The sequence below is a fragment of the Rhincodon typus genome, chromosome 4, assembly GCF_021869965.1.
Source record: "Rhincodon typus isolate 14 chromosome 4, sRhiTyp1.1, whole genome shotgun sequence".
Lineage (NCBI taxonomy): Eukaryota > Metazoa > Chordata > Chondrichthyes > Orectolobiformes > Rhincodontidae > Rhincodon > Rhincodon typus.
In genome coordinates, this window is record NC_063335.1 from 61,205,936 (window position 1) to 61,221,068 (window position 15,133).

The following is a 15,133-nucleotide window of genomic DNA, read 5'->3' on the forward strand; positions in this document are numbered from 1 at the left end:
CAAGTTTCCTTTGATATTTCTCACTCTTCTTTGACCCATATTTGCTGACAGTGAAAGGATTTTCTCGCAGTTGATCTCTACATTTCAAACTATACTAAATTTTATTTCCCTTTGTCCTTTACTCTTGGATATACAATTCCCCTGCAAGTTTGATTGTTTCAAACTTTTAAATTCAACCTGCTTTCTGCTGAATCAAGAATAAGCAACTCGCTGCTGTCAATGTATTTTAGTTCTTTACACACGCTTTCACTGTTGATTGGAGTATAAAACTTTTGTACATTAGCCAAGTATAATTAACATTATAACTTGTGATTGTTGTACAAAGTCACATACTGATTAAAATTACCATAGCCTGTCAATTACTCGTGACTCAAAAACTTGGTAGTCAGTTAAAAATTAAATAGCAGTTAAAATGGGCATAGGGATTGAGATTTGGGACATGTCTGCACCTATTCCGATGAAGATGTGATATACACAAATTTGATGCTGCCACCCACATTTCATGGTTGTAGTGTATCCATTTGGCCCTATCTCTGAGCTCAGCAGGGCACCCAGTGGCATTGTGCTGTTGCACATGATGCAGCCAGCCTTGTGTTTTTAGTGAAAGTCTGCCCTTCTTAAGGAGACACAACATTGCATGATAGGAAAACACTGCTGAGTACTAGTCATGAAACTTCAGCACATGGGACCACTGCAGAGAAGGGACTCTTGGGGTCTCAGATTCAGTACTGGAAATCTTATGTAACGATATGGACAGTACAAGAGAAACCATCCTTCCACCAGGAGCCTAGATGCCCTCAAGGATTATCCTCAGGAGGGACTTGGAACAGTTGCCCAAGGAGGTCAACTCCTAAAAACTAGACCTGAAGACCTGGCTGCATGCCGTATGATGTCTAGCAAACTCATATGGATGATCAAGTCAGTGAATGCACCTTCACATGATATCTCCCACCCATGGCTCTACCTCCCTCTTACTCTAAAGATCCTTAGGTAGCACCTACCAAATCCATGAATGCTTCCATCTAGAAGGACAAGGGAAGCAGATACATGGGAACACTGAGTGCAAGTTTCCCTCAGAGCCACTCATCATTCTGACCTGCAAATATACTGGCATTCCTTCACTGTTGGTCAAAATCTTGAAATTTCCTCCCTAACAGCATTGTGGGTGTACCTACAGCACGTGGACTGCAGCAGTTCAAAAAGGCAGCTCACCACCATCTTCACAAGGGCAACTAGGGATGGGTAATAAATACTGACCAGCCAGTGATGCCCACGCTCCATGAGAAAATATAGAAAAATGCATCTTGCCTCCCAATCCATCCCTTGCCCTCACTTCAACTGCCCCTTCTGAGTTCCTGCTTTCAGACATCCAAGAATTTCCAATTCCCCAGTAACAATCAGGCCCAGGAATGAGGAGGAAAGCAACATCACGCCTTTGAAGACAAACCATCGTACAGTCAATGCCGGCACCAGCTCAGAACTCAAACTACACGTACTTTTGAGGTGAGTCTTGTAACATGAATACTGCATTATTACTCCAACAACACATCCTCACTTTGAGAATTGTACACATATTCAGATCTCTAAAACTATGGAAACAAAGTCTTACTGTTGAAACTTCATCAAACATGTAACGTAAGTACTTTCAATGCTTCATAAGCAACTATGTAAAGGAAACAAGCCTTTGTGAATATGCAGTAGTTTACAAATATGAATTCAAGGAGGCAAGGCAAGCATTAGGTCTCAGATTTGTCAGGCAAATCTATGTAAATAATAAGCTACATCACACAAATCGCAGGAACTGCACTATCATTGTCCCTCACTATCAACATCCTGGAGGTTGACTAGAAATTCAACTGGACTCACCATATAAATACAATGGCTACAAGAGTAGTTCAGACGCTAGGAATGCTGTAGTAAGAAGCTTACCTCCTGACTTCCCAAAGCCTGTCCACAAAGCACAAGTCAAGAGTGTAATGGAACACTCCCCGACTTACCTGGATGAGCGCAATTCCAACAGCAACCAAGAAGCTCGAGACCATCCAAGACAAAGCAACCCAATTTATTGGTACCACATCTACAAACATTCTGTTACTCAATCACGAACACATTAGCAGCAGCGTGTACTATTTACAAGGTGCACTGCAGAAATTCAACTTGGCTCCTTAGATAACACCGTCCAAACCCAGGACCACTACCATCTAGAAGGACAAGGGTAGCAGATTCATGGAAAAACCACCACTCTGAAGTTCTCCTCCAAGTCACTCACCATCCTGACTTGAAAACATGTGGCCATTCCTTCAGTGTTGCTGGACTAAATTCTGGAATTTCTTCCTCAACAGCATTGCCGGTCTATCTACAGCACATGGACTGCAGTAGTTCAAGGTGGCAGCTCACCACCGTCTTTTCAAGGGCAACTAGAGATGAGTAATAAATGTTAGACCAGCCACCAACACCCACATCCCAGAAGTGAATTTAAAAAAAAACTCAGAGGGAAAAGAATTTGAAAAAAAAACTGAGTAATACTTGGATAGGAACATCCTGGTCATATTGGAGCTCTATTTTGAGGGATGTAAGACAAATCAGTTATTACAGGTTTTATTGAATTATGCTTCTGGGAAATACACAATCTGTTTAAGTAGTTTACAAATTTTGTATAAACGTTATTAAATTTGTAAATAAAATTTTAAAAAATTCAACTGGGGAAGACAATGAACTCTAATCCATGCTAAAATCCACTTGAAGTCTTCTTATATTTTATTGTTTAGATTATATTCCTGTACTTCACATCCATGGCACTTGCTACAATGTATTATGATTTTGTAAAGTTGCTTTTGGTGTCGAGGACAGTGATTGAGGAGTTGGAGACAGTGCTGTTCAGTTAGACAAGACAAAGAAATTAGCCTATTGTTGTAGAGACACATTTATTGTAGGGAGAGCTGCACTTCATATCGTGGAATTGCAACTTCTCATTTCCAAGCAACAAAAGTTATTACTAGTTTCCAAATCATTTTGATCTTCAGGACTGCTGTCCAGGATGGCTAACTGAAGGAGCATGAACAAATTAAGTCCCCCACAACATGCCCTTTGTCAAAAGACAGCAATTAAAAGCCAGGAAGAATTTTTCTTTTTAATTCATTCACGGAAATGAGGCCACCACTGACCAGGCCAGCATTTATTGCTCATTCCAGAGGGCAGTTAAGAGTCAACGACACTGCTGTGGATCTGGAATCATATGTAGTCCAGACCAGGTAAGGTAGTTTCCTTCCCTAAATGGCTTTAGTGAATTTGATGGTTTTTTTCCCCAACAGTCACCAATGGATTCATGATCACCATGAGACTCTTAATTTTAGCTTTTTATCAAATTCAAATTCCACAATCTGCTGTGACGGGATTTGAACCTGGGTCGCCAGAATATTACCTGGGTCTCTGGATTAACAGTCTGGTGATAATACCACCAGGCCATCACCTCCCCACACCTGTATATGCACTGTGCGGGTGGAAACGTTAACTCTGATTTTTAATTCACAGATGCTGCCAGACCTGCTGAGCTTTTCCAGCAACTTCTGCTTTTGTTCCTGATTTACAGCAACCGCAGTTCTTTCAGTTTTTCTTCAACATTCAGAGTTCAGTGATAACTGATTTCATAGTCAGAGTCTCAAATTTAAAAGTCAGTGATTTAACCACCATGACAAGCCAACCGGGGCCAATTACACATGCAATGTGTTCTGTGTGGCGATTTCTGTACTCTTCATGTATTCTGGATAATCTTGTATGCAGGAAATGCCACCAGTCCTCTGCATTCAAGCTCCAAATCTCTCATGTTACAGGGCACAGTAACCCTGCAGCAACAGATATGGAAGGTAGTGGTGGTTAGTGAATAGGTGAGATCACCAGAGTAAGTGAAAGACACAAGTATTGCAGGAAATCTCCAAACCATGGCCATTCATGAGCAGTGTCCAGTTTTGAATACTCAGCAGGGGTGCCTATTCCATGGAGAAATATGATGAGAATTCTACTACAAGAAATTTGATTGCACACAGGGGAAACAAAAGATTGAAAATTCAGTAGTTACATCAGATTTGATAGTTAGGGGCTTGAATAGGCACTTCCATAACCATAAACCTGATTCCTAGATGGTACACTACCTCCTTGGAGCCAGAGTAAGGAATATCACTGAATGGGAGCAGGATAATCTGAGTGGAGAAGGGGAATCAATGAAACAGGTGGAAATGATGTTGAAGTTCTTTAGACAGTTTTAGGAAGGAAAAAGATTTTAAAACAACACTTCAAAGTTAGCAATTTCATGATTAATCCTGGATTCACACATTGGTAAATATAAATATAGAAATATAGTATAGATAAATGTGTAGCTGGAAAAGTGGCACAAAAGGGAGCATTTCAGATTCTTGAGTTGTAAGCATTCACACAAGATAGACACACTGACCATGTGAACAAAACCAAGACCAAAAAGAGGGAAGCAACAACTCAGGAGTGAAGAAGCAGCCTGGGTCAGTTGCAGCCATTACCTCAGTCACTGCACGTACATTGGAGGTTAGTACAGAGATGGAATCAATTGCGGTAAATCAACTGGGCATAATTGGGTAAATCAACTGGGCATAAGTGGGCTGCAGTCAGGTCAGGGGGCAGGGATGCTAGACTTGCCAGCTATCTGAAGTTGAGGTTTCAGATGAGTTCTGCTATTCTGTTGTTCTAATGTTTCTATAAAGGACCTACTTGAGGACTTTAATGGAGCAGCACAGGCAGTACTTAAAGGAAATGGACTATGCAATGGATGCATTGGCTAGCTGCCCAATAGCCTCCAGTCACCATCAAGGAGGATTGGGGAATTTGGATCTGATTTCGAGCAGGGTCTCACACTGAGCTTGCCCTCTCCTGCATCTTCTTTTGATGCTGCAGAGCAGAGGCACTTCCAATGCGGCCCCAATTTTTGTGACAGTCTGTTTAGAAGTAGGTGACCTCTTCTTCTCCTGGGTTGCCTGAGCTGTGTTGTCCAATTTTGGTATCATGACATCACGGCAACCATTTAGACTATGAGACATCATGTAATGTCACATTCACATGTTAGGACAGAGTTCCCTTTTTCCATATCATTGATCTGACAGCATGTAATTCATGCAAGCAATGGCACACAGCATTCTTGTCCTTGATTGGCTGTATGTCGGCATGATCCCACATGAAGCTACACAATTGAAATTATCACTGAATTTTGAAGCAGTTTGCTAGGGTGACATTTAAAGTTTTGAAGCCAAGGTCTCAAGAAACTTCTCATGAGAAGACAAAACTATGAAACTAGTTCATATCTTTCTTCAAAGGAAGTGGATGATATGAAGGCTACGCTAAAACAGCAGAATGGATTTATGACCAGGACAATAATGGGCAGACAAAACTTGAAAAGATTAACATTGCTGAAAATGGTTAAGTAACCTGTTAATGGAAAGCATCGTAGATCTTTGAAAGAATCAAAAATAAAAAGCTGCAGAGACATTCCATCCTCATTGAGTACAGGATTGACATTACAGGACCGGGAATTTGTTATGTTAAATCACTATTCAAGAAAGGAGATAGGTGTAAATAGGAAACTATAGTCATATTGCTGATTGGTAAGTAATCAAAAGCAACCAAGGACAAAATAAATGTAAATTTGGAAAAGCATATGTCAGTTAAGGAGAGCCAGCATAGATTTATTAAAGGCAAATCCTATCTAACTAAGAATGATAGAATAGTTACACCACAGGAGGAGAAAATCATTTGGTCAATCAGATCCATGCTGACTCATTTAAAGATATTTTCTAATCAATCTGTTCAGAGATGTCATTACACTCCTCTGCAGTAGGTGGGACTTGAACCTGGGGCCTCCTGGCCCAAAGTTAGAGGCCTGGCTCTGTTAACAGTAACTCAGTCAATTCCACTCTGCTACCTTGTAGCCAAGTATATTTCTTTCTTCAGGTTCTTATCCAATTTCCTTTTGAAAACCCCAATTGTAACTGTTTCCACCACACCTTGCATTCAGCAAGTTATTCTAGATTCTAACACCTGCACTGAAAATCTTGACCTCATGTTATCCTTGATTCTTTTGCCAATCATCTTAAAATCAGAGTTATCTGGTCCTCATCACTTCCACCCATGGGAACAAGTCTCTTTCCATCTACCCTCACAATTCTGATCATTTCTATCAAATCTTCTCAGCCTCTCTTCTCTAAGGAGAGCAAGGTAATTTTCTGTAATTTATTCAAATAGAACAATCCCACCATCCTGAAATCATCTTCATAATTATTTTCTGCATTGTGAAATCTTCACATTCTTTTTAAAGTGTGGTACTCAGAATTTGGCACAGTACTCCAGTTGAAACCAACCAGAGTTTTACTAATATAATCATAACCTAATTGTTTTTGTAATCTCTGTCACCGTTTAGAAAACCCAGGGACCTATATATTTTAACCAATTTGTCAATCTGTTCTGCCACTTTTTACAATTTGTGTATATAACGTTAGATCTCTCTGTTCCTTGATGCTATAATTATGCCTTTCATATTATATTGCTTCTCCTTTTTGTACCAGGAGGAATTTACCACTTCATACTTCTCTGCAAGAAAAAGCTCAAATTCTGCGATAACGTAAAATGAAACACTGAACGTATACTTTGCAGATTAAAGCCACAAAGGCTAAAGGTTGGTTTAGCTCAAGTTTAATTTGTCTTGAGCCTCATTGCAAAACTACCAATAGGCTCCCTATCATAGTATTTTAAAAGCTGTTTTTAAAGAATTGATGAACAAATGTATCCTCTTTTGACAAGCTATGTACAATCTATTACATAAATAAGGCAGAGTTAGGCCTTTATCTCCTGTAAGATTTTGTTTGCCACATTGAATTTATAAATCTGACATACTTCTCAATGTTCCAAGAGGTAAACCAAAACCTAACACTACTATCAGTCCTTACTAATACTCCACAGATGAGAGTTCCAACATTACAGAAATCAATTTGTAAGACATTTATTCATCTTTGAAGAAATAACTTCCTTTTATTGATAGCAAAATCAAACTTACTCTAAGTATATTCATCATTTCAATAAATATAGTTAACAGAACAAAATCTGCCCTCCCCACCCCAATTCTCCATGTTCTCTGTAATAACTCCAAGGAGGCAAGTATCCCATCACCAAGTCACCCTTCACTTACATGTACACAGTATCTGGGCCCTGATCAGCCAGCTTAGAGCCTGTCCCTAGATGAGGAACCACTCTGAATCTGCTGTTAATATCTGTCAGCCTGGGGTCCCTTATTGGCCCAGGTTAACAAACCCAATCAAGGATCTCATCATCAATGAGATCCACCTAGCCCTTGTTTCATTTATTACATTCTCAAACTGCTGTTTTTACCAGATAATTCTCTTTTAAAAAAATTAAATCATTTCATGATTTCAAAGCCAACTATACATTGTAATTTGCTGCAAATGGTCCGAAGAGCATTTTCTGCCAAGCATAAAACAAGTACATTTCTGTAAAGCATTCTATAAATGATGACCCCAAACTTAAACCATCAGAGCTGCTAATTTTTCCTTGTCCTGTGCAAGTCATTGTAAGAAACCTTACTGTAAAGGAATAGTTGACAGAAGCAGAGGAAATGTGCACTGCTGACTTATGTGTTGTGCCAGTTGTAAGAACAATCACAAAGGAAGAATGTGCATGTCAACCGAGCTGCGCAAATGAGAGGAAACATCTTGCACTTCGGGCCACCCTAAATAGCTTATGTCTGAAGAACCTACATACTTCCTGGAATTGATATCTGATTTTTCACCATCTAGAAAAAAACATGAAACATTTAATTGTCTGAAAAGTGATGAAGTCTATACTTTGTACTTTGAATGATTTCATGTCAATAATGAAATGCACAAGAACAAACAGTACAACAAATTATATGTGGTTTGTATTACTAGATGCTGATTATGTAAAGTTACTGGTGCATGAAACTTACAACTCATGACCTGGCCCATTCTATCCATTCCACTTCACAGCATGTTTATGATCTCTAGTATTTACCTTAATCTTATTAACCTTATAAGTGATTAAACTTATCTAGTTTTAAATATTAATTGAAAGTCTGTTTCACCATTATATTTGCTCTTTTAATATGAAAGCTAAATTATCATTTTTTACCTAGGAATTTCACACACTGTCAAATGACAGCATTTAACACAGTTACATAATAGTTACCAAAGGCTTTACCTGCTGTTTATTTTAGAATCAACTAGTGCATAGCTCACGTGTATACCAAACGACTTTTGAGACTGAGCACCACAAACAGAAAAACAACAGATCATGAAACTACTCAATCCCTCCACTTTCAATAACCACTTGCAATTGTCTGCAACAAACTCAAACAATTCTTATTTCTATAAAAACCATTGCACCCTGATAATGTCCAGTGTCTCTCTCAAATAGGATGATTTTTTTCTATTCATGAGGTCAGTAGGTACAATAAATGAGTCAGAATTATACCAACTTTTCAATGCGGTGTCTGTATTATTTCTGCATTATGAATTTTATAACATCACCAGTGCCATCACCAAGAGCTGCCTCTAAAAATATGTTACTCCATGCACATTGATATCTCATTAGATTTAAAACACAGCAGGTTTTTACACAAAGCATTTGGATTAATCATGTAATGTGCTGAAACACCTTCAATAATACAAAAACTTGAAGCACTGATTTTACAGAACTGCAACAATAAAAGGTATTATTGCAAGCCATATCCAGGTCCAACAACACTAACGCTTATGGACACCTTCATCAAAAGATAAAGCTGCTATACTTTAACGTCATTCACCTGCTTTTATACTCCTTCTTTCAAACTTCCAAACATGTCAATTGACAACAAAGCCACATATATAGTGATAACAAGATATAATGTGGAAACCACTATTAGAAATCTAGTAATCTTCAGTCCAAATTAGAGTAGATTCTGAAGTAATTCCCATAGAAATAAAGCTGGTGTCCATCTCTTGGGCAACTTGAAAAATTTCACTAAAGATCGTGTCTTGATAACATGTATATTCCACAAGAGATCACGAAAACAAGCTGTAATCAACAATCCAAGCCTCTCCTCAGTGCAGTAATAACTAAATGGGATTTTAATGTTCAATTAGCACATTTAAGATGATCGTTCTATTCATGAATAATATCTATCTATCTTCAAGATAAAGTAATTCAACCACATAACAGAATAACATGAATTGCACCAGAATTATTAAAGTGCACATTTTTTCACTTGCTGACATAACTCCCAACCTGAAGAAATTTCTGAAAAATCTTTTAAAGAAGACTACTTATAACAGGGCGCATGCTATGACTCTTGACCACTAATGGAGGAATCTAGCCCTCTATCTTACTTCTTAGTCCCACACAATATATAATTTCAGTCAGATATGACTCTACTTTTCGTGCATTTATTACGTTAACCAAGTAACCACAGTCACATACCCATCCACACTTCTCCAAACTGTCCAGCACCAAGTTTCTTCACCAATTTCACAGACTCTCGTGGAATTTCCCATGCATCTTTATCCCATGGTTTTTGTGGCTGGGGGCTGACACAGGGGGATCCAAGCTTTCGACACAGGCCATCAGGCTGTTCTGTGGGTTAGAAAAATTAGAGTTTGAGCTTAAATATTGTGCACAATGGATACATTTTCTTGAAAATAAAAATTCTCTAGTAGGCAGGTTCATTGAAGTTAATGCAATCCAACATATTAAGTAATTATTTTCTTTTTCTAGAATTTTACTAACATGTGTACCTCTGTAATCTTCTCCAGCTTCTTAAACCTCTGAAATATCGATATCCCTCTAATTCTGGCCTGTCCTGCATCGGGAGAATTAATTGCTCCATCACCCATGGCCACGTTTTCAGCTGCCTGGGCCCCAAGCTCAAGAATTCCTTCTTTACATTGCTATACTTTGTCTCACTTTTCTCTATTAAAATACTCCTTAGAATTTACGTCTTTAACCCATGCATTTGGATATTGGTCACAATATCTCCTTATGTAGCTCAGTGTCACAGATTTTTCAAAAAAATTATTCTCCTGTAAGCACCTTGACACATTTTTTGTCAGTGGGATAGTTATTAATGTTTCACTTCAGCATCATTTGTAGGTCCAGTCACTAATGCAGTAAATTTGTTGGACACATTCAATCATATTAGTCACACTTCGTGGGGGCAGCATGGTGGCTTGGGGGTGGGTGGCACATTGGCTCAGTGGTTAGCACTGCTGCTTCATAGTGCCAAGAACCAAGGTTCAATTCCACCCTCAGGCAACTATCTGTGCGGAGAATGCACATTTTCCCCATGTCTGCGTGGGTTTCCATCTGGTGCTCCAGTTTTCTCCCATAGCCCAAGGAAGGATGTGCAGGTTAGGTGGATTGGCCATGCTAAATTGCTCGTAGTGTTCAGGGATGTATCAGTTAGGTGCATTGGCCATGGGAAACGATAGGGAGATGGGTCTGGGTGGATACTCTTCAGAGGGTCGGTGTGGGCTTGTTGGGCCAAACGGCCTGTCTTCACACTGTAGGGATTCTGTGTCCCGTAATATGACCACAGTAGGTCATATTTTTCTTGGGAAGGGGCTGAGAATAACAGCTGATAATTTTTTATACAAGGGAAACATAATGCTACACAAATAGCAATTTTCTCCAGTACTGGTAGATTTAGTTTGAACAGATGCTTTGAATGGAGATCAAGCAAAATATTGAGCAAATTAAAGTACAAAGAATATATTTGCTATTTAATGACTTATTAAAGCTCTCATAAATTAACAATGGGCTGGTGGTTTTGGCAGTTTATAAAGTTTGCACTCAGGTGCTGAATGGCCAGATTATAGATTTACAAACCACACCCACTCCTTCTCACCAGTGAGAGAGGGAATGAATCTTTAAAGATAGTGAGTGAGGCACCAATAAAGTGGGTTGCTTTGCATTGGATGGTATCAAGGTTATGATTGTTCTGGAACTGGACTTAAGCAGGTGAGTTCACAACCTTGACTGGTTCCTTGTAAATGGTGGAAAAGATTTGGGAAATAACTAGGGGCAGAACACCTAGTATCTGACCTGCTGCTAAGTCCTGACTTAGCAATATTTAGCCCGCTTAGTTTCCCTAGTACTTTTTCTTGCATGGTAGTTATATTTATTTTCTTGCCACTTTTGCCCTTTAATTATTTAGTATTTTTGGAATGCTATTAGTATCTTCAACCATGAAATATTTATTGAACTCTATAATTTGTTGTGTCCCCATAATCTCTCTTCCTTTGATATATTTAAAGCAGCTCTTACATTACGTGCTAGGTTACCATCGTAGTTTGTTTCCTCCATTTTTTTTAAAAGGTCATCTTTTGTTGGCATTTAAAAATTTCCCAATCATCTTGTTTACCATTAATCTTTGCCACATTGCATCTCTTTTAATTTGATGCAATCCTTAACCTCCTTGGTTAACCATGGTTGGCTTATGCGCTTTCTAGAGTTCTTCTTTCTCACTGGGATTTATCTTTGCTATGAACTCTCTTAAATGTTTGCCATTTTTCATCAATCATCTTTTTTGCGAAACTCCTTTTCCCGCCCACTCCAGCAAACTGTGGCCTCATTCCCTTGAAATTACCCTTATTTAAGTTTTGCACAGTTGTTTCTCACCCAGGTTTCTCATCTCAAACTGAATGCTAAATTTTATCATATTATATTCACTGTTTCTCGGGTGGGGTGGGGGAATCTTTTACTTAGATTACGGATTACCAGATCCAAGATAGCCTGCTCACATATATGTTTTTTTCCCCTCAGGAAACTGTTGTAGATACACCGAATTTTTCCAGATTCTACGATGACAGTGACTTTGAATGTCAATGGGAAGTGATTGATTTTTCTTCTTGGTGGAGATAGTTGTACCATCTACAAGATGCACCACTGTAATTTGCCAAGGCTCCTCTGAAAGCACCTTCCAAACCCACAACATCTACCACCTAAAAGGTGAAGGGTAGCAGATGGATGGAATACCACCACCCATAAGTTCCACTCCAAGTCACTCAACACTTTGAATTGGAGTGTCACTGTTCCTTCAGTACTGCTGGTTCAAAATCCTTGAGCTCTTTCTTTAATGGCATTATGGTTTACCTACACCAAATGAGTTGCAGTTGTTCAAGGCAACAGCTCACTATCACCTCCTAAAAGTCAAGGTTGGCACCACATCCACAAACATTGAATCACTTCACCAATGACACTGAATAGTAGCAGTGTGTACTATCTGCAAGATATACTGCAGAAATTCACTTATATCTAGAAGCACAAGGGCAGTAGATACATATGAACAACACCAATTCCAAATTCCCCTCCAAGCCACTTGCCATCCTTACTTGGAAATATATTGCATCAGTGTCACTGGGTCAAAATCCTTCCCCAACAACTTTGTAGTCTATCTACAGCACATGGACAAAGTGGTTCAAGAAGCAGCTTACTATCACCTTCTCAATGGGAAGTAGGAATGGGCAATACAAGTCGAGCCAGACAGCCATGCCAATGCCCCATGAGTGAATTAAAAAAAGGAATGGACAATAAATGCCCATATTCTGACAAACAAATTATAATAGATAGATCTGGATCTGTTGAAGACTAGTCACCAGCGTTGCCATAAGTACCTCTTTTGAAATTATTTTTATTATGGACTGAAATGTAGGACGTCAGTCATAATCATTAAATTTGCTCACATTACTAAAATCTCTAAGTGTTAAGAAATTAGATGATTCTCCTCTACTTCAGACAAATCTTGATGCTCTGGGCGATTTGGCACATAACTAGCAAATGATGTTAATGTTGAGATTTAATGTGGAATATTGTATTTTTGGAAGGTGATAGTGACAATGCTCAACATATAAGGGTCCTCAGTGAAACAATTAAAGATGAAGAAAGGAAGTTGCCCGAGCATTCTAGTGTAGTATGGTCCAATTAGATTTTTTATGCTTGCTAAACTTGGGCAGTCAGATTACAATATTCATCATACGTTACAAAATGAACACAATAATAAAACAAATGTCTAATTTTTTTGAAAAGAGCTTTGATGTTTACACAATCAGCTGTTGGAGATCAATACAGTCACTTTCAAAGCCAGGACAGCTTTGAAAAGGGTTTTTCAAACCAACTGTTAAACAAAATAAGCCTGGTATACCATTCTCAAGGCATGGTGAAAATCAGAGAATTCAGCAATTGAACTATATCATAGATCATAGAATCCCTACAGTGTGGAAACAGGCCCTTTGGGCCAACAAGTCCACACCAACCCTCAGAGCATCCCACCCAGACCCATCCCCCTATAACCCTCCTAATCTACACATCCCTGAACACTACGGACAATTTAGCACGGCCAATTCATCTAACATGCACATCTTCAGACTGTGGGAGAAAATCAGATCACCCGGAGGAAATCCACGCAGACATGGGGAGAATGTGCAAACTCCACACAGACAGTTGCCCAAAGATGGAATTGAACCCAGGTTCCTGGTGCTGCGAGGCAGCAGTGCTAACCACAGAGCCACTGTGCTACCTAACTGACATTTGACTCTTGTCTAATAGTATAGTGGTCAATTCTTCTTTGCTTAATTAGGAATGAACAGCAAATTGAGATCTGTTGGGCAATATCAATATTCATTCACTACTGCAACTTTAATCCAACTCTAAAGTGGCAGAACCAATGTCCTGTACGGCCACAACATGACCTCCCAACTCCTGTACTCAATGCATTGACCAATAAAGGCAAGCATACCAAACACCTTAAACCTTAAACATACTTAAACCTGCTGGCTCTAAAAATGAACAACATTACAATTCACCAGATATCAGTGGCCTATTCACCACATATAGCAATTATATTGGACAAAACTGCCAGTTTCGATCTCTAAAGTTTAATGAGCAATAACTGAAAAGCAGAGTGTTAGTGTGTATTTGTTGGACAAGACATTATTTTGTTTTTGCACTATAGTTTGGTCATAATGCCTCACCCAGAATATTGAGCTCACCTTTGGTTTCTTCACATGGTGGGTGATAGAGGCTTTAGAAAGGTTCCATGAAATTCACTTCCAGTTAGGAGCATTTTTGTAGTCAGACAAATCAAAAGTTCTGATATTCAAGAAGCCCAGATATAGGGGTGATCTGATCAAGTTTAATTTGATGATGAAAGGAATCATTCGAGTTCATAGTTTGCCTCAAATAAATAGGTTAGGGGGGGACAAAAAGTCATGACTAAGTCACATAAGATTATAGCTAGATTATATATATCAGGTGATGGCTCTTTGCTTAGAGAATAATAGATCTTTCGAATAGGCTACCATCTCATACAATGAATTCATGACTTGCTGAATTAGCTCAAGTGACGTTTAGACAGTTTCTGGCTTGTTTGGAAGGTGGGGAATTGGCAATAAGAGGTGGAGGTAGATATTTCTTTCTCAGAAAGGAGTAACTGCAAGAACTTCAGAGACAGAATGATTTCCATGGCTAGTTTTGACTTCTTGAGGGGGACAAGGAATGGGGTTGGGGCTGGTGTTTGAAAATAAATTTCCTTGATATTTTTCCCCCAAATAAACCAAGATTTTAACTGATTGCTCATTTCTTCCAATAAGTCAGAGTTTTTGGGAGGGGTGGAGAATGTTAAAATAAAATGATATTACACCTCTACAGGACAGTTTGGTTGAACCAAAGGTTCTTTTCCAGTTGTCACCACTCATTTGAGAACAATAGCTGTCTTATTGATAGATTTCAAACCAAGATTAACATTGGCTAATTTAAACTGAACAATTTATTTTAAAGCTAAAAGTCATGATATTGACAAGCTAATGCTGGCTGACTAGAGAAATTGAGGTTTTGGTCTAGAAAAAGAAGAAAGCATACATCAGGCATAGGCAGCAGGGATCGAGTGAATCCCTGGAAGAATATAAAGACAGTAGGAGTATACATATAAAAGAGATCAGGAGGGCAAAAAGTGGACATGAAATAGCTTTGGCAAATAGGGTTAAGGAGAATACAAAGGGATTCTACAAATACATTAAGGACAAAAGAGTAACTGGGGAGAGAATAGGGCCCCTTA

The 15,133-nt window shown here is 38.8% G+C and overlaps 1 protein-coding gene across 2 annotated transcripts in view; it reads right to left on the reverse strand.

The window, feature by feature from the left end:
- Window positions 1–15,133, reverse strand: part of lyn (LYN proto-oncogene, Src family tyrosine kinase) — a 98,526-nt gene that overhangs the window by 42,304 nt on the left and 41,089 nt on the right. For both annotated transcript variants that reach the window (XM_048595688.1, XM_048595687.1), the window contains exon 8: window positions 9,505–9,657. In XM_048595688.1, the coding sequence (XP_048451645.1) occupies window positions 9,505–9,657 (153 nt within the window). The remainder of the gene's footprint in view (window positions 1–9,504; window positions 9,658–15,133) is intronic.